At 44.3% G+C, this 19,160-nt stretch overlaps 1 protein-coding gene across 1 annotated transcript; it reads left to right on the top strand.

The window, feature by feature from the left end:
- The first annotated feature begins 6,327 nt into the window (after positions 1-6,327).
- Positions 6,328-17,040, top strand: LOC100284814 (uncharacterized). Its single transcript, NM_001397501.1, has 7 exons — positions 6,328-6,775; positions 6,877-6,963; positions 7,104-7,256; positions 7,575-7,640; positions 8,383-8,448; positions 8,573-8,641; positions 16,495-17,040. Exons 1-7 carry the CDS (start codon positions 6,407-6,409, stop codon positions 16,852-16,854), a joined length of 1,170 nt encoding a protein of 389 aa, NP_001384430.1. The 5' UTR covers positions 6,328-6,406; the 3' UTR covers positions 16,855-17,040.
- Positions 17,041-19,160: the final 2,120 nt, after the last annotated feature.

Genomic DNA, 19,160 nt, shown 5'->3' on the forward strand with positions numbered 1-19,160 from the left:
ACACCACTTTAGAAAATATAGCCAGAGAACCTTAGGTATATATATATTAGAACACAGAGCTTTGTTATTTGGTATAGTAAGGTCATTATATTCTGGTTTATATTACATATAATGGCAAGGGCATATGTATGATGACTGAGCTGAGGGAGACGTGGGATACCCTGAATATTTTGGCTTTGCGGATTACTTTGAAGTAGCAATTAATTGACCACCTTTTGCTATTGCTTCTTCTATCTTTGGAGTGATATATTAATAGCAAAACTTCAGTCCCACAATATATATACTTTTATATATATTATGTCTGTCCTAATGCAAAGCTATTTATGTCATATAATTAGGTTCGACAAAAGATATATAGGAGAAAATATCAACACGGAGGACACCAAATTAGTGTAGTTGGTTAGTTATGAAATATTTTTACAATATCTTAGATATTTGGGATAAGCTAAAATAATTTATTTGGGATAAACCCAAAAGTAGCTATATTTTGGGACAAAGGTTATACAAATTTATTTGGACATGGCAACGAGAGTGCTATCAATAACCACTCAATGAAGTAAGATTTTGCAAGCTACACAATAAATTAAACATTCTTGATTTCTCCAACATAAGTTGATTGCAACTCATATGGTTATCATGCCTCTCCTTCGACCTTTCAGGTGACATTGATTGGTCATATTTATACATGCTTTACTAGTATGTCGTTAGTGCATATAGACACATTATAAGACATTTTTTGGCAAGCAAAATGAATTTCTATGATCGATTGTTCTAGTGATAGTATATAACTTGCTCAATCCAATCTTCTTCACATGAAGTACCCATCTTTAGAGCCAATGGGAACCTTCTCAACATTCGACCGATCATACCTTTTTCTTGAAACATAGACACCTTATGGTAGAACCAAATTTTTAACCCATGCATCATCATGCCACTTGTTCTTTGTAGCAATAGTGTAATCTGCTTCGCGTTGGGACATGACTTAAAGCTACAACAATATAATGATCATTTTTGCCCCTTCAACAATATGATTCTTAAATAGGCAATGCATATCATGCAAGGCGCAAAAAGTGAAAACATTCGAAATCACCTGCCGTGACTTAACAACCTAGACAAAAGGGCAATCTTTGATATCCCAATGGGTGTCAAATGGTGCATTTCTATGTTATATGAATCCAAAATCTCTTCCGTTATATCTTGCATAGGGAAACGAAGCCTAGCAATGAAGAAATCTTTTGAAACCCACACATTCATCTGCCTCTAGCTTCATAGCAATCTCGCCCCTAGGTAAAAGAACTTGATCTCTTACTAACGATGTCCTTTAAACAAATGGTTCAAGGGAATGAAGCTTCGACCCTCCAATATATGCCAAACCTAAATGACTTTGATTCACTATCCAGCAAATTCAACTCGGAAGCCTCAACATCTAAATATAGTATGTTGTTTTGTATATAGTCTAGATTTATCATCATCCTTCTGAATATAGACATAAAAACTAAGAGCTAAAACGAACAGTAATTCTGTTAGGATCGGGTAGAAACCACATGAAACTGACCGCTAAATTCTCACTGGCTCCAAAAATTAAATGGAAACTGGTTCACTCCAACCCGAAACAAAACTGGTTCACTCCAAACTTGGTTATAAGTTATTATCACTTATATATATATGCTATGCTGTAGGACGCGCGCGCGTTTTGTAAAAGAAGTAAAAAAAAAAAAGATAAGCGTTACCAAGGAGAGCAGCAGGAGAAGCGTACACGCACGTAAAAGTCCCGGTGACCTGGCCCATGCTTATCTCTTTTTTAAAAGGCAAACCATGGCAACGATGACATGTTTCGGGTCATAAAATTTTGCGATACACGACAGCACGTAGCATGTGTTGCAATTTTTTTTACTTCTGATCAACCAGGTAAAAAATAATAAAGATCACTACGGTACATTTTAATTCCTCTCCCTCTAGAAGCAAATATTCTTAAGCAGTCAAACAATTTTAAAGTTTGATCAAATATACATAAATATCATTGTACGTACTAGACTTCATCCGACCGATCCACTTTAAACTAAACTAAGGGTATATATAAATGTACTAGAGTTGATAGTTAGTGGTTAAAATTAGTTAGAGATATCTAAACACCCTAATTAAGTTCAACTATCATCTATTTTTTAATAAATTAGTTAATAATTAGCTAGTTATTTGTTAGATCATCTCCAACCACGTGTCCTATAAAAATGCTTTATAATTTAAAAATGAGTATATTTTATATGATTGATGGCACCAACAAAATATTTTGCCTCAACAGTAAAACCTTAATTATTATAAAGCATTCCACTAGAGCGTAGTATATTTGAGAAATTTGAGAGGGCGCCCTATATGTTTTTGACAAAATTTTACAAAATGAGTCATTGTTGGAGTAATTTTTTCCCTGTGTAGAGCTCTATATTTCAATTTAAGACACTAGTTTGATACATTATTGGAGATGCTCTTAGCCAACTAATTCCACTAGCAATTTTTTAGCTAATTAAGGGCTAGTTTGAGAACTATATTTTTTTCATGGTATTTTAGTTTTCCCAATGTAAATTAGTTCATTTTTCCTTTGAAAAATGAAAATCCCTTGGAAAAATGGTGTTTCCAAACTAGCTCTAACTATTACTTCTACTGCATTCAAACATCCCCTAATAAACTTTAGTTCGTCTTAAATGATAAGGCAGACCCTCAATAGTTTTGCGCGAGCACGCAAACGCAAGCAGCGAAGAAAGGTGAGGAGGTTGCCATTGCCACCATGCTGTGAAGACGGGTCAGCAGGTGCCGGCCCGACAAGGTGGAGCCGGGAGAGGACGGAAGCCGCGCGCCGCAGCCTCGCAGTCGCAGGCAGGTCTTCTCCGCCGTTCTCCATTTCCAATGATGGAAACGGGTGACGGTGGACACGCTCATCACTCACTCAAGAGTCTCTCTCACCTGATGACTTGGCATCATCTTCTTCCTCGGTCCCATGGGGTTGTCATCCTGTGATGTGATTGCTGGCAACAACAAAACAAACAAACCAACACGCATAGTAGCAGTAGGCTAGCTCCCGTGTCCAGTGCCAGTAAACTCCTGTTCCGGTGCGTATTGGCCTGGACAACAAGGGATTGGATGTCATGGATCTTTGCAGCTTGCAATTGAATCCAACTTTACAGAGCTATATCACTTTAGGGTGTGTCTGGCGGATGCTCCGTTCCGCTTGTTCCTACTTGTTGGGCATATCAATCAACATAACTAATTCACTTCACCAGTGTGGCATAAGTAGCTCGCACCAACGTTATTTTGGTCTAATCACCTAAATATATCAACATAAACACATGTTAGTTCGCCTCAGTTGTCATACAATTACCAAAACCAAATAAGATCCTTACAACTCCATTAACAATACTGTCGACATAAAACTTCTCCGGCCGGGTGGCGGAGTGCACCCGCCCTGATTATAAGATGAGGAGTGGGCTTAGGGATTTGACTAGCTAGTTGGATGAACTCGAGAACATAAGGGTTAGAGTGGTTCGGACCGCCGGACCGTAATACCCTACATCCATTGTGAGTTGTATTTCTTGGGAGTCTCCGTCCGAGGGTCTCCGAGGGAGTCTCTCTCAGTACGTGTGAGTTTGGAACCCACTCGTCTACCGTGTCTGTGCCTTCCCTTTTATAGTTCAAGTGAGACACGTACATGGTGATCGAGCCCCGACAAGTGGGCCTAGTAATCTATTGTTAGATATGGAGTAAGTGGAGCGTCGGTTCATGGAGAACAGATATCTTCTCTTGGTCTTCGTGAAGATCTCCTGGCTTGCCGCGACCTTGTCCCGTCTAATCAAAGTCAGGGCACAGGTGTAGGTTGCGGCATAGGCTAACGCGCTACCGCATGTAGGGGTGCTCAGGCGTCGTCGTCCTGTCCTCTCTGCCTGTTCCCGTTCGCCTCGGTAACGCGCGGGCTACAATGAGAGTCATAATGATAGCAGCCCAAGCGGCGCAGAGAGTCAAAGGTCTTACTGTGTGGCCTATGCACTGCGGACGCACCACCTGCCACTGGGGCAGACAGGTATATGTCTCGTCCGCAGTTAATGCAGAGGCACTTTTCACTCAGAGTTTGACGTCAGGCCTTTCCCGATAGCTTACGTCACGCGTCGTAGAACACGTGCTAACACCGGACCTCGTCTTGTGCGAGGAGCAGTGATCGAGATTACCCTTCCTCGTAACAGCTCCGGACTTCCTTTGGCTGGGGTCCAGATGGTGTTCAGGGGAGGTTTCGTCTCCTCCGGCATTGGCCAGCAGGTGGCAGCACCGAACCCCTTAGGCTAGATGTCCGGGTGGCCCGCCATTAGGGTTGGGGCCGTTCCCAGGGGTTCGACCCCTGGTGCAGGTGCCGAGAGCCCCCATCTTCAAGACACGTGGCAAATTCGGACCCCTCCGTTATAGGTGCTGGCCTTCACTCGAGGCTAGTGGCTTTATTGGGCAGACCCAGGTACTAGGTTAAGAATGTGAAAGTACTAGTCTTGTGTACCTATGTATCAGTTGCTTTAAGTCTTCTGTATCAATTGCTTTAAGTCAACAACTTGTTACTTCGAGTGCCAAACTAAAATATGAGTAGACACGAAATCAGAAATATTTAATAATGCAGAAAATATAACCATAAAATCGAGTTCTTATGGAGTCTAAAAAAATTTATTAATATATAATATTTTTCGTGACTTAAACATCAAAATGATTGCTCACTACTGAGTGCAGCGGGGCCACTTTTCCTTCCGGAAAGCATCTGGGTTCTCCTCCATTGCCTCCTTTGTACAACGTGCATGCTGAAGCTTCTTCTCCCTGTAACTAGTGACACGTCTCATTTCCTTCTCTTCAATCTATTGTTGTTCCGCTACAAGCTCATCTCGTCTCCTGTCTACCCTCTTCTTGTCCTCTGCATCCCACTTCTTAAGATTCTCCATCCACTTTTTATCTTTCTCAGAGATTTATGTGTCCACCCATTGCTCAAAATCACAGAGCGGTGGAGGAGTCTACAAAACATCCAATGGTTAGTAGCATTACTTCGTATGAAAACCGATACATGTTTGAGAAATTATTCTCACCATTAAATTGATCCGACGCTGAACAATCGTTGCCTCAAAAGCATAGTTAGCACACATCCAATGCCTCTGCCCATAAGCGTCTTCTTCATCGGACTTAGCAACCTTGCAAGGATCATCGAAAAATAAATAGGCACTGTAACACCTTTTAGTAAAGGCAGCGGGTCGAAGGCAGTACCGATCAATGAACCCTTCCTAAATTTTAATAAGTATCGTTATACAAACTGTTTCGATTAGATGACACATTCTATACAGTGTTTACCTTTGTTTGGCAGATTTATCGCACCTAGACATCCTACTATCAAATAATATGGAGTTTAAAAATTAGCCGAATACATACGTCTTCAATAATGATAGAGGATCTTCAATAAAGAAAATACATAGTAACATAATGGAGATTACCATGCCACCAAAGATCAATAGATTGAATAAAATAAGTGAGACAAAAATCAAGAAAACTACTTTGACACCAGTAAGGTATGTTTGTCGTAGTGAAGAGGAGAAAACCAATATAGAGGGGTGGGAACTGGCGCCGTAATATATAGGCATATCGGGGTTGGCGTCAAGATCTACGATGTCAAGGTCGGCGCACCGATCTTGGCGCCTACACCCTGCCACGTGGGCGCCATGCCACAACAACCCCACCGCCACGTTGTAGATCTAGACGCCAATAGCATTAGCGTCGGCTTGTGATAGCTAGACACTAATGTTATTGATACCTAGTTAAGGGTCTGTTTTTTTAAATAAAACTGTAAAGAGCATATTTATGTGGGATTCGGCCCATTGTAACAGGCCCCGCACGGAGAAGTGTGTTACAGGCCTGACTTGTAATGACTTTTATGTAATGATAGTCTGTAACCCTCCCTTATGGAAATATTTCGGGGATAGTTCAGGTGCCTGAGGGCACATACGTCCTTACATCAAGACGTTGGGCACTCAGGCACCTATAAATACCCCCGGACAGTGCCCTTAAGAGGCTGGATTAACAAAGCAATCGACATCTCGAGTTAAAACCTTGTTTGCATTCTTTTCACTCCCCCGTTAGATCATCTTGATCAGTAGAGCAAGTTCCAACAGCTAATGCTATTGATGTCCAATTAAGGGTCTATTTTTTAAAATAAAACCGTAAATGGCATATTTATGAAAATAAAATCGAAAAAGGCTAAATTATATATAAAAAATGGGCCCACACTCCAAACCCCCCCTTTCCCTCTTCTCTTCCAACGCCACTCAGTTCTCTTCCCTCTCTGCGCACCAAGAAGAGGTGTCTTGCCAGAAGGGAGCCGCCTCGCCGCAGCCGAAGGCCACCCATGCAGCCGAGCGGCCGCGAAATGCAGGGCGGAGGCGGGGCCCAGGACGACTTCTTCGACCAGATGCTGTCCACGCTGCCGGCCGCGTGGTCCGACCTTGGCTCCGGCAAGTCGCCCTGGGAGCTCCCCGCGGCGGCGGGGGCCGTGACCGAGGACACCGCCGCGCTCGACGAGCCTGCGCTCCTCGCGTCGCGCCTCCGCCACCACCAGATCGGCGGCGGGGAGAAGCCCCTCATGCTCCACCTCAGCGACCTGCACGGCCTCGGCGCCGGCGCCGGCGACGACGCGGGGTTCATGCCGCTACCGCTGTTCACCCAGCACCTCGCCAGGGACGACGTGGATGCCGCCTTCAAGTCCCCCAATGCCGCCGTGAGATCCTTGTGCTCCGGCACCTGCTCTCGCCTCCAGAACTCCCTTTCTGTTGCCCGCGCGCCGTTGACGTGGCCTTCCTTTGGTCCCGGGCTTTGCAGGGAGGCGACCGGGAGCTGTACAACGGGTTCGGAGCCGCTGGGAATATGCACACCGCCGCCGTGCATCAGCCGCCGCCGTTCGGGCAGGTAAGCCACCGGACCGACCAACAACCAGTGCGTGCTCGTGTCCGTTTTGCTCCTCCATTCATGTCGCCAAACAGGAGGCAAAGCTACCGTTTGTTCATCTCGTTTTCTCTTGGCTGATCAACCAATCGGACTGTTCAAAGGGCGGGTCAATGCCGGCGGCGCCGCAGAGCTTCGGGGGTGGCGGGCCGGCGCCGGCCGCCGGAGCGGCGTCGGGCGGAGGAGCGCCGCCGCGGCAGCAGCGGCAGCGAGCCAAGAGGGGGCAAGCCACTGACCCTCACAGCATCGCCGAACGTGTACGCTACTCTCCCATTCTTTAATGCCTCTGCATCACTGTGTACAATACATACATGTATGCTCTCCTTTGTCCTGCGCTGGTGCTCGCTCTTGTACCTGGAGCTCCACAACTCTTGGGATTGCCAGCCACAGACCTCAATCAATTCCACAGCTCCAATTTGTTGAATTGCAAACTTCGGCCGTGCACAAAATCGAATTGTGGTTCAGCGTTCAGATGCAGCAGAGATGAGCTGTCTGACGAACTGTTTTCAGTTTCATACTATATACTCTCAGTGGCGCCATCTCGATCGCTCACGCGTGTGTTGCGCTCATCGCAGCTACGGAGGGAGAGGATAGCGGAGAGGATGAAGGCGTTGCAGGAGCTGGTCCCTAACGCCAACAAGGTACGCCTGATTTCCATCTCTTTTTCTCCTCCCTTTGTCACTTTCTTTTGAACAAAGTAGCAGCAAGCTTTCCCTGAAATGTGGTGACGATGCATTCCTTCTTCTTTTTCTTCTCCTTCTTCTTTGCACTTCAGTTTCATTTTTTCTCTCTCTCTCTCCTTAAATTCAGCCTTTTGCCGATACGCTATCTTGACCTTGTTTTCTTTTAGTATAGAGCGACGTGCTGCGCTCTCCTATGTGTAAATGTAATAATGTAGGATACGATTGGTAGAATGATGAGTGCCTCATGAAATAGGAGAACATGTAATGTAAGATACTACTTTGGCGGACGCCATGTGTCGGGCCTCCATTGGAGGATTTCGACTACTTAGAATTTTACCAAAATTTCCGCTGCCAACGAACAGAACAGCTGGTGCAACAACACACACAGCTTAGCTCATGCTCATGAGGGCTGGGCAGGTTAAGCTAGGGTTTTGGTATAAAAAAATAAAAACACACGGCTACACATGAACATACACATACCTTGCACGGCACTGTAGCTGGAGACATGGGCGTCTGTCTAACACGCCTGCTCCTCCTCCTTCTTCTGTTCCCCACGAACACCACGTGCCACGGCTGTCCCGGAAGCGCGCATCCGATGTCCTCTTTGGCACAACTTGCGCTCACTGTTAAGAAGAGCATCATGAAGCTACAATGAGATCACTACTGTCGCTGAAACGATCATATGGAACTTTGTTTGCAGACCGACAAGGCATCGATGCTTGACGAGATCATTGACTACGTGAAGTTCCTCCAGCTCCAAGTCAAGGTATTTTTGTTTTCTGCCTCGCTGCACCGTTCCCCCAGCTAGCTATGTCACTGTGGCGTGGGACGAGCTCGCTCCTAAAACTATCTTGTCCAGATCCTTCGTGACTGTTCCCCGTCTCTTGCAGGTTCTCAGCATGAGCCGGCTAGGCGGAGCGACAGCCGTCGGCACTCTAGTTGCCGGCATCGCATCAGAGGTAACCTGTTGCTGTGCCATATGCTCTTCTGCTTTGAAAAAACTGAAACGACCCATCAACTGATACAACCAAACCTTTGTGGGCCAAGTATTATAAGTATATATATGGTGAGCCCTGAAATGCTCTAATGATGTGCACTGGAGCACAAAGCGATCATCAGGGAGGCCATCCTTTTGACCAATTGTCCATTGGTTGGGTGCAAATAGGTGGTGCCCAGACTTTTGTCATCGTCAAAGTAGCTGTCCCGGACAATTTAACCATCATTTGGCCCATCCAAAAAATTGTTTATGCGGCTGGTCTAAAGCTGAACCCTGATCAAGCCTATCCGTTAGGGCATAAATACATAGAGATCCCGTTGCAGATTCTAGCTTTGGCAGTCGAGGACTAAAAAGCCCACCCGAAAGAGCTACTGAAACCAAACGGCATGCTTACAGAAATCAAAAGGAGATGCTGACCCCTGCATAACTTTGCTTAAGGAACTTATTATCAGGCATCAGTGGCCAACAACACAACAGAAAGAAAAAAAAAAGTGTGTAGGAATCTTTGCTGCCAAGGACTGGCGCCACAAAAGGAAGAAAAAAACACGCCTGAAAAGTGATCACACGGTACTGATCAAGCATTTAGGAGCTGCTAACCCGCTCGCTGAGGAGAATGAGAATCCCCAACTCCTGAACTTGCATACCGCCGCTGCTGTAAGTATGGTTGGCGGCGATCCAGACACCAATGTGATACTGTGATGCGAACCGACGGCGGTGCTCTATGCGGAGACACGGACGGTCCATGACCTGGCACTGAGGTTAGGGTTCATGCCTGACGAGCCGAACGTGTTAGAAAGTTAGGCATTTTTAGTTTTAATTTAATCCAGAAAATCAGTGCGATATATGTGATGACATGTATGTGCATGTGTGTATAACTACTCGCATAAGCAGTAAACAGCAATGAAACATGCACAAATACGAAGAACAGAGTGTACCCAGCGGAGGGACCGATGCTCAAGGCACCAGTGGCTCCATTCACACGAGACATCTCGTGTGTTTGTTCGATGTAGTCGTACGAAGTCGGTGCAGGAAGATGTACGCAGTGCAGTCCCTCGAACGGTCGCCGGGAAGAAGAACAGCAGCACGCGTCAACTTGGGTAGGCGACGAACAGCAAGCTGTGGACGATCACGCGAGCAGTCGCGAAGACGCTCCCCAAAAATCTGATCGCCCGCACACCCGTGCAAGTGTATCTCTGCGGTCGGTGATTTCGGAGGCCTGCTCTCCCACTCTCTCTGTGCTCGCAGAAGATGGGACGGGAATGTGTTGTTTGCAATTCGCGTGAGATAATTCGCGTGACTGGAAGAGCTCTCCCTCTCCATTCTTATAGCCGGTCAGAAGAAGGGAGAAGAGCAACGGACAGAAACGGTCGCGCATTAGAACTGGAAACTGACGACAGTAACTGACGTCCGTTACTAGCCATAAGACAGGAAACGGACGGTTATTATGACGGTCATCAATCCAGGCAAAATGCGCAACCGTTTGAAAGGAATATTCGGACCAAGGTCCGATCTACCACGAGCCACGAGCCACGGCCACGGCCACGGCCACGGCCACGGCCACGGCCCGGCCCGGCCGGCGGCGGCGGCGGCGCGCGCGCGCGCGTGTGGCAGTCTTTCATTCTTTTCTCAACTTCTCAATAGATGCACCAATGGTCCACCTATTTAAGTTGATTGATTTGTCCTTTGAACTTCCAATATGGTACTAAATAATTAGTACACCATAGCATTAAAGTGGGCCATTAGCATTGACTATTATTGAATATTAATTTGGGCCAAGCCCACATTAATCCAACAATCCCCACCAAATGCTAAGTCACACAAAAAAGCTCTCATCATCTCAAACGTTTGATATACTGGTGTTTCGATGGAGACTGTTAAGTTGAACATCCACCTAGAACTTAGACTACACTTGACCACAACTGCACAATGGACTAGGCCTTGAATTGGCAGTTTTGCGTGGAATGAGTTTCATCTAAACTCTTTACCAGTACTAGATTGCTGAACGCATCCCCTCTGGTTGGAGCATATAAGTCAAACTCCATAGCCTTTCATGGGTATCTAGAGACCACCCAGATCTCATAAACTGTGACTAGCAGTTAACCCATATAGGTATGTTCCTCTAAAGATGTTCTGTAGGACAACATCTTTGCTTCACAAAGCCACTTGGAACATATTAAGGTGTAAACACCAACCTACCTTACAGTAAGGAAAGATATGCATCTGAAATGAGCCTTATTAAGGGTCTTTCCTCTCAGTCTACCACTAGCTTGTTTCACCATTCTAATTCACGGGATCTCCGATCACATAGAACAGGTTACCACTATGATAAACTTTAGGTGGGTCTCATGCCCATCTCACTTGATGCACTATCTATCACACTACGTGATAGCCCCTTAGTAAATTGATCTGCCAGATTTTTAGACGTATGGACATAATCCAACGCTATTACTCCGGAGTTTCTCAATTTCCTGACAGATTTCAAACGCCTCTTTATGTGCCTTGTCGACTTCATATTATCCTTAGAACTGTTTATCTTAATTATTACAGTCTGATTATCACAGTTCGTGGAGATAGCCGGCACAGGTTTTTCAACCACCGGTAAATCCATAAGGAGTTCACGAAGCCACTCAGCCTCAACTGAAGCGGTATCTAATGCTGTGAGTTCTGCTTCCATAGTCGACCTCGTTAAGATGGTCTGCTTGCAAGACTTCCATGAAACAGCACCACCTCCAAGTGAAAACACATATCCACTTGTGGCATATATCTCGTCAGCATCAGATATCCAGTTTGCATCACAATAACCCTCCAGCACTGTTGGGTACCCGGTATAATGGATGCCTAAACTCATAGTACCCTTTAGATAGCGCAAAACTCTCTCAAGAGCACGCCAGTGATCATCTCCCGGATTTGAAACAAATCGACTAAGTTTGCTCACAGCAAATGAGATGTCAGGCCTCGTAGCGCTAGCTAAATACATGAGTGAACCAATTATTTGGGAATATCTCAATTGATCCCTAGCTATCCTTCGATTTTTCTTTAATAGCTTACTAGGATCATAAGGCGTTGGAGCAGGTTCACATTCGCTAAAACCAAAGCGACTCAAAACCTTTTCCACATAATGGGATTGCACAAGTGTGATCCCACCAATGCCTTCTCTCAGTAGCTTAATGTTAAGAATAACATCAGCTTCTCCCAAATCTTTCATTTCAAAATTATTAGACAGAAAGTCTTTTGTCTCTTTAATCACATCAAGACTCGTCCCCAAGATTAGAATGTCATCAACATATAGGCATAAAATTACTCCCTCGCCCCCACCATACCGATAGTATACACACTTGTCTGCTTCGTTCACAACAAAACCGGCAGATGTCAAAGTTTTATCGAACTTTTCATGTCATTGCTTAGGTGCTTGTTTTAGGCCATATAAAGATTTCAATAATTTACACACCATGCCTTCTTGACCGTTTGCTACAAACCCAGCTGGCTGCTCCATGTAAATTTCCTCATCTAGCTCTCCATTTAGGAATGCTGTCTTAACATCCATTTGATGGACGAGTAGACCATGAGAGGCAGCCAAAGAAAGTAGCACACGAATTGTGGTCAATCGAGCCACAGGTGAATAAGTATCAAAGAAATCCTCACCTTCCTTCTGTGAATAACCTTTAATTACAAGCCTCGCCTTGTACCTTTCAATAGTACCATCAGGCCTAAGTTTTTTCTTGAACACCCATTTACTTCCAATGGGCTTACACCCATAAGGACGCTCAACTACCTCCCAAGTTGCATTAGACATAATAGAATCCATCTCACTCCTTATTGCTTCCTTCCAAAGGTCAGCATCAGGAGAGGAATATGCCTCTTCAATGGTACTTGGTGTGTCATCCACAAGATATACAATGTAATCATCACCAAAGGACTTTGCAATCCTTGGTCTCTTACTCTTTCGAGTTGATACATTGTCATTTTCCACATGATTATGTATATGGGATTCCTCAGTGTGTTCTACCGGAATAAAATGCTCATGGGGTATCGTTGGTTCATCATTAGACGTATCATGTGTAGCTTTCATGGGAAATTCGTCCTCAAAAAATGTAGCATCTCTGGACTCCATAATTGTACCAACCAACATGTCCGGTACTCCAGAGTTTATAATTAAAAACCTATATCCAATGCTGTGGAAAGCATACCCAAGGAAAACACAATCAACAGTTTTCGGTCCTAATTTGCGCTTCTTGTTAATTGGCACATTCACTTTAGCCAAACAACCCCAGGTGCGCAAATAGGAGATATTTAATTTCTTCTTTTCCCATTCCTCGAATGGTGTGATTTCTTTGTTCTTTGTGGGAACTTTATTCAGGACATGACACGCCGTCAAGATCGCCTCACCCCACCATTCCTTAGATAGCCCTGAAGTCTCTAACATGGCGTTAACCAAATCAGTTAGAGTACGGTTCTTTCTTTCAGCAACCCCATTGGATTGTGGTGAGTATGGCGGTGTCCTCTCATGAATAATACCATGTTCCACACAAAAATCAGAAAAATCACCCGAAAAATATTCTCCACCACGATCAGACCTTAACCGTTTAATTTTCCTCTCGAGTTGATTTTCAACTTCAGCTTTGTAGGTCTTAAAATAATGCAAAGCTTCATCTTTTGATTTTAAGAGATACACATAACAAAATCTAGTAGAGTCATCGATAAAAGTAATAAAATATCGCTTGCCTCCTTTAGTCAATATTCCGTTCATCTCACATAAATCGGAATGTATTAAGTCTAGTGGTGCCAAATTCCTCGCCTCCGCAGCCTTGTGAGGCTTGCGAGGTTGCTTAGATTGCACGCACACCTGGCACTTAGAACCTTTGACTAAATCAAATTTCGGGATTAAATTTAAATCTGCTAACCGCGAGACACAACCAAAATTGATATGACAAAGTCGTGAATGCCAAATATACGACTCATTCGAAACAACATTGTTCACAGACTTATTACACGCATCATGCAAAGATAAGCGGAACAAGCCTCCGCTGTCATAGCCTTTTCCAACAAATGTTCCATACTTAGACAGTATACATTTATTAGACTCAAAGACAATTTTGTAGCCATCTCGACACAATTGAGAGCCACTAACTAGATTCTTTTTGATGGAGGGGACATGCTGCACGTTCTTCAATAGCACCGTCTTTCCCGAAGTAAACTTCAGAATGACTGTACCAACACCAAGAACACGCGCATGTGATCCGTTCCCCATCAGCAAGGCTCCAGTCCCTTTGCACTGATAAGAAGAAAATAAAGAAATATCAGCACACACATGAATATTAGCACCGGTATCAGCCCACCACTCAGGGGATTGACACACTGAAAGAACAGTAGGTAAAAGATTACCATACCCCGATGTTCCTTCTGCAGTCTCGCTAACAACCATGTTTACTGTTTTCTTCTCTTGAGCTGGTTTTTTCTCTTGCTTAAATTTGCGGTCTGGACAAGTGCTTGCCCAATGATCAGTACTCCCGCAAACAAAACAACCAGCTCCTTTGTTCTTCTTTTTGAACGAGGCTGCCTGCTTGGGCTTCGTGGCATTCTGTTGCTTGTTCTTCTTTTTATTATTATGTGATGCATTGGAGTTCTTCTTTTGTACCATATTGGCACTAGAAGTCTCAACTCCTTTTCCACGAGTGTCTTTTGCTCTCGCCCTCTCCTCAACATCAAGAGAACCAATAAGCTCAGCCACGCTAAACTCTTGTCTCTTATGTTTTAGAGTGGTAGCAAAGTCCGTCCAAGAAGGTGGCAGTTTAGCGATAATACCGCCGGCCACGAACTTGTCAGGCAAGACACATGGGAATTGTTCGAGTTCTTTAGCCAGTGCCTGTATTTCATGAGCCTGTTCAACTACAGGACGGTTTTCCACCATCTTATAGTCAAACAGCTGCTCCATGATGTACAGCTCGCTACCAGCATCAGAAACACCAAACTTCTCATCTAATGCATCCCATAACTCTTTTGCAGATGTGCACGTTAGATAAGAATCAACATACTTGTTGGCAAGAGCGCCAATCACGGCGCCTCGAAACAGGTTATCGGCAACGTCGAACATTTTCTCCTCTTCAGGAGTGAACTGTTCGGGTTTCCCCTGTGCGGCGTGATAGCAGTTCATTGCGGTCAACCACAGTATCATCTTACTACGCCATCTCTTGTAAAACGTCCCATCAAAAGGTTCACTTGGTTTTAACGCAGCAGCAAAACCACTAACAGAAAAATGCCTAATATCAGATTTTTGGATTGTTAGAAAGTTAGGCATTTTTAGTTTTAATTTAATCCAGAAAATCAGTGCGATATATGTGATGACATGTATGTGCATGTGTGTATAACTACTCGCATAAGCAGTAAACAGCAATGAAACATGCACAAATACGAAGAACAGAGTGTACCCAGCGGAGGGACCGATGCTCAAGGCACCAGTGGCTCCATTCACACGAGACATCTCGTGTGTTTGTTCGATGTAGTCGTACGAAGTCGGTGCAGGAAGATGTACGCAGTGCAGTCCCTCGAACGGTCGCCGGGAAGAAGAACAGCAGCACGCGTCAACTTGGGTAGGCGACGAACAGCAAGCTGTGGACGATCACGCGAGCAGTCGCGAAGACGCTCCCCAAAAATCTGATCGCCCGCACACCCGTGCAAGTGTATCTCTGCGGTCGGTGATTTCGGAGGCCTGCTCTCCCACTCTCTCTGTGCTCGCAGAAGATGGGACGGGAATGTGTTGTTTGCAATTCGCGTGACTGGAAGAGCTCTCCCTCTCCATTCTTATAGCCGGTCAGAAGAAGGGAGAAGAGCAACGGACAGAAACGGTCGCGCATTAGAACTGGAAACTGACGACAGTAACTGACGTCCGTTACTAGCCATAAGACAGGAAACGGACGATTATTATGACGGTCATCAATCCAGGCAAAATGCGCAAACGAGACACGAGCCACGGGCCACGGCCACGGCCCGGCCCGGCCGGCGGCGGCGGCGGCGCGCGCGCGCGTGTGGCAGTCTTTCATTCTTTTCTCAACTTCTCAATAGATGCACCAATGGTCCACCTATTTAAGTTGATTGATTTGTCCTTTGAACTTCCAATATGGTACTAAATAATTAGTACACCATAGCATTAAAGTGGTCCATTAGCATTGACTATTATTGAATATTAATTTGGGCCAAGCCCACATTAATCCAACAGAACGGTCCGCCCGTGCGCAGGGGCGGTGTAGTTCGCCGAAAATGTCTGGATCTCGCTTCCGGGAGGGACCCCGTTAGAGAGAATAAATCCTAAGGTGTGTTGGGATCGACAAGCCACACAAGACGTCTCTGAACAACGTAGATCCGGAGAGGTGAATATTAGACAGAGGAATCTAAGTTATTGTCTACTCCTATGGCAAAATATAAAGAACTAGATGTATATTGATTGATCGATCGATTGTTGGAGGTTTAATCGGTCGTAGTTGTAGCCCTTCATCTATATAAAGTTGGGTTTAAACTCGTTACAAGTCGGTTCTCAAGTTAATCTCGTATGTTTATCTAACAAATCCGAAAAAAATCTGGAACCTTAATTGATTCTGTGCACACGCGAACGGTCCGTACCGCTACAGCGGATAGTCCGGACCGCACGATCAATTTGGTGCTCAACGGCTACAAGGTCAACCAAACCAAGTCCGACAAAATCCCCACGAATAATCTTTATTATCTTGATGAGTGGCAAACTAAACTTCATGTCGGTTCTTTATTATCTCCTGCATCGTCAGCCAAACCGCAAGTGGAATCAAATTCAAATCCTTGCTGCAGGGCAACGGGAGCGGAGATGGCACGAGCGACAGCGGAAAAGGGAACGCCGCCAACGGCGAGAACGGCGGTGGTGGCAGCCTGCAGGTGACGGAGCAGCAGGTGGCCAGGTTGATGGAGGAGGACATGGGCACCGCCATGCAGTACCTGCAGGGCAAGGGGCTCTGCCTGATGCCCATCTCTCTCGCCTCCGCCATCTCCTCCGCCACGTGGCCGTCCCTCCTATCCCGCCCCTCCATGGGCGCAATGGGAGACGCTAGAGGTCCCCTGCACGACGGCGGCAGCCCTGCGTCGCCGCCACTGGTGAATTGTGGTGATGATTCCAGCACCGTCAAGGATGCCGGTGCCGGCGGTAAGCGGTGAAGGCAATGATCTTGTCTTGAGAGGTTGCGTGTGAAAGATCAACATGTCCAAGTGAAAAATGAAATGAATTGGGCTAAAAGTTCTGGCAACAATTAAATCTTATCAAATTGTATATTTCACTCTTTATTATTCAATAGGCTACTTCACTTCTTATGTCTAATAATATTTTCTATCTTATGTACAAAAGTTTTCTATCTTACGTTTCAACCTAATTCTAAGAATATAAAGTTAAGAAAATAATTGCCGACACAACCAATTACGATATAAAGTGAACCACCCACAGTCTCCCTTGAATGATGAAGCTCTTGATCGTCACTACTCCTTATGCATTACTGAGATCCTTAATCTATGATTAACAAAGCTCAATCATGTCTCTCAGATAAAACCTCCCCTTCCCTCAATATATAAATATATAGCCTCAGCTGAAGAAATAAGCACAAGAGGTGAATTGAACTAGCTGGAAAGTATATATACACCCGTACTCTCTGGTTGACCAACTAATCAGTACGTAGTTCACTCTGCTATGACTAAAATTAGGTGTCGGGCTATCTAGATAGGCACTGTATCAGGTGTAAATTTCCGTATAAACTCCGTGCAAACCAACTAACAAAAATCACAAAAAAAAAATAAAAATTATAGGTTAGCACGTAGTTCACTCCGAGTTTTTTAGGCCGGAATGATCATCATATCATATTACATAATCAATAGACACCGCTATAAATAGTACGTTGCATCTAGTGTCTAAACCTACAAATCTTCGTATATTCAATGCCTTTATTTTTAACTTTCGATTACGGTGAACCCCATAAATTCACTATATAATAAACTTCGACAATCTAAAAATAATAATAATAAACCAACAAAACTATTCAAGAATTATATATTTTAGTGTAAAAATATGTATTTTTTATTTATATTTTATGGATCATGATAATTTTTTACGATTTATAAATTATATAATTTTTATTTGTTTTTTATGAACTATGTACTTTTTATTTGCTTAATTATGTACCCAAATAAATTTAAATTTCATAAATAGTCATGGTTTATTTTAACTAAAAATATGTAAAAGAAAAGCTGATGTGACTCTAAGGTGGCTATTGGTTGATGATAAAGTTTGTGTATTGGAGCGCCGCGCTGAATAAGAACTAACGATAGGATAGTCAATAGCTCGGTCGGTAGTTGATGTAATGGTCGATAAGAGCCATATGCATGGGATCAAGCCTTATCACAATAATCATTAATCATTTAACGTCACTAGAAATCTAGATGCTTTCCATGTGTTCAATCTAGTTTTTTTTTTTTTCATAATAGTGGGGTCGTCGTCTACCCTATCATCAAGGTTCGTGCTGGTTAGTAAAGGAAAGGGATAAAAGAGGAGACGTTTTGGGCGATTCAAGGTACCGTTTGGTTCAGATATTTGTAACGTAATGGGTAAGTGATAACGTTAAATCATGTTTGTTTTAGTCCCACCGTAATCAGATACCATACTAAAAATTGATACCGGACTATTCAAACTTGTTACCGACAGTAATCGAATGTAAACCATTACCATTACCCTTTGCGTTACATTTCTTGAACCAAACAGCACCCAAGTGTTTCGTGTTTCGATTGTAATGTTTGAAAAAATGAGAAGGATGGTCTTGACCAACAGGGCTTCCCCTCCCTTTTTTGTCCGTTTATGAGAAATGATGTTTAATCATGCAACCTTTAGCTCCATCTTTTTATGTTCTTGCAAAACTAGCTTTCCTGGCCTCCTTTACCTCTCCTTTTAAGCCTGACGAGTGAGCTGCTCCTGTGTTCCGTGGCTTTTCTTTTTTCTTTTTAAATTTGTCGCGAAGCTGTCGTGTCTGCTCTTGTTAGGTGGAGGCTGTGGAGGAATCAAAATTATTGGTCCAAAGGGATCATATTCATATCCCAGCCCGAGCACAAATTGATCAAATGAGAGTTATAGGATGGTATCAAGTGCAAAGCTGGTCAACAAAATGAAAGATAATGCGAGAACTATCATCAAATGAGCTGAAATTAGGTGCTTCCGGACCACCAGAACCAGATAATAAGAGCGTGTAGTTCAAAGCTAAGCACACAGAGAAGAAGTCTTCCCTGAGGTAAATACTCTATAGAAAAGCCAGACAAGCGGAAATTAGTGATTGATACGCAGGCGACGATGGACGGTTGGATGGTACGAGAGGCTGCCAAGTGGGCAGGCAGTATTCCTTCCCCGCCTTCAATCCGCACGTCGCCATGGGCTAGCCGGCTGGCTGCGAGTAAACAAATCGGGAAGCCAAGATCATGGCTCATGGGCA

Source organism: Zea mays, chromosome 5 (assembly GCF_902167145.1).
Source record: "Zea mays cultivar B73 chromosome 5, Zm-B73-REFERENCE-NAM-5.0, whole genome shotgun sequence".
Classification (NCBI taxonomy): domain Eukaryota; kingdom Viridiplantae; phylum Streptophyta; class Magnoliopsida; order Poales; family Poaceae; genus Zea; species Zea mays.

What these genes read in the sequence shown, in the direction of transcription:
- LOC100284814 (NM_001397501.1), top strand. Translation starts at nt 6,407, where the DNA reads ATGCAGCCGAGCGGCCGCGAAATGCAGGGCGGAGGCGGGGCCCAGGAC. An exon ending in AGCCGCCGCCGTTCGGGCAG is followed by an intron (nt 6,964 to 7,103) that starts GTAAGCCACCGG and finishes GACTGTTCAAAG; the next exon opens with GGCGGGTCAATGCCGGCGGC. An exon ending in TTGCCGGCATCGCATCAGAG is followed by an intron (nt 8,642 to 16,494) that starts GTAACCTGTTGC and finishes TCCTTGCTGCAG; the next exon opens with GGCAACGGGAGCGGAGATGG.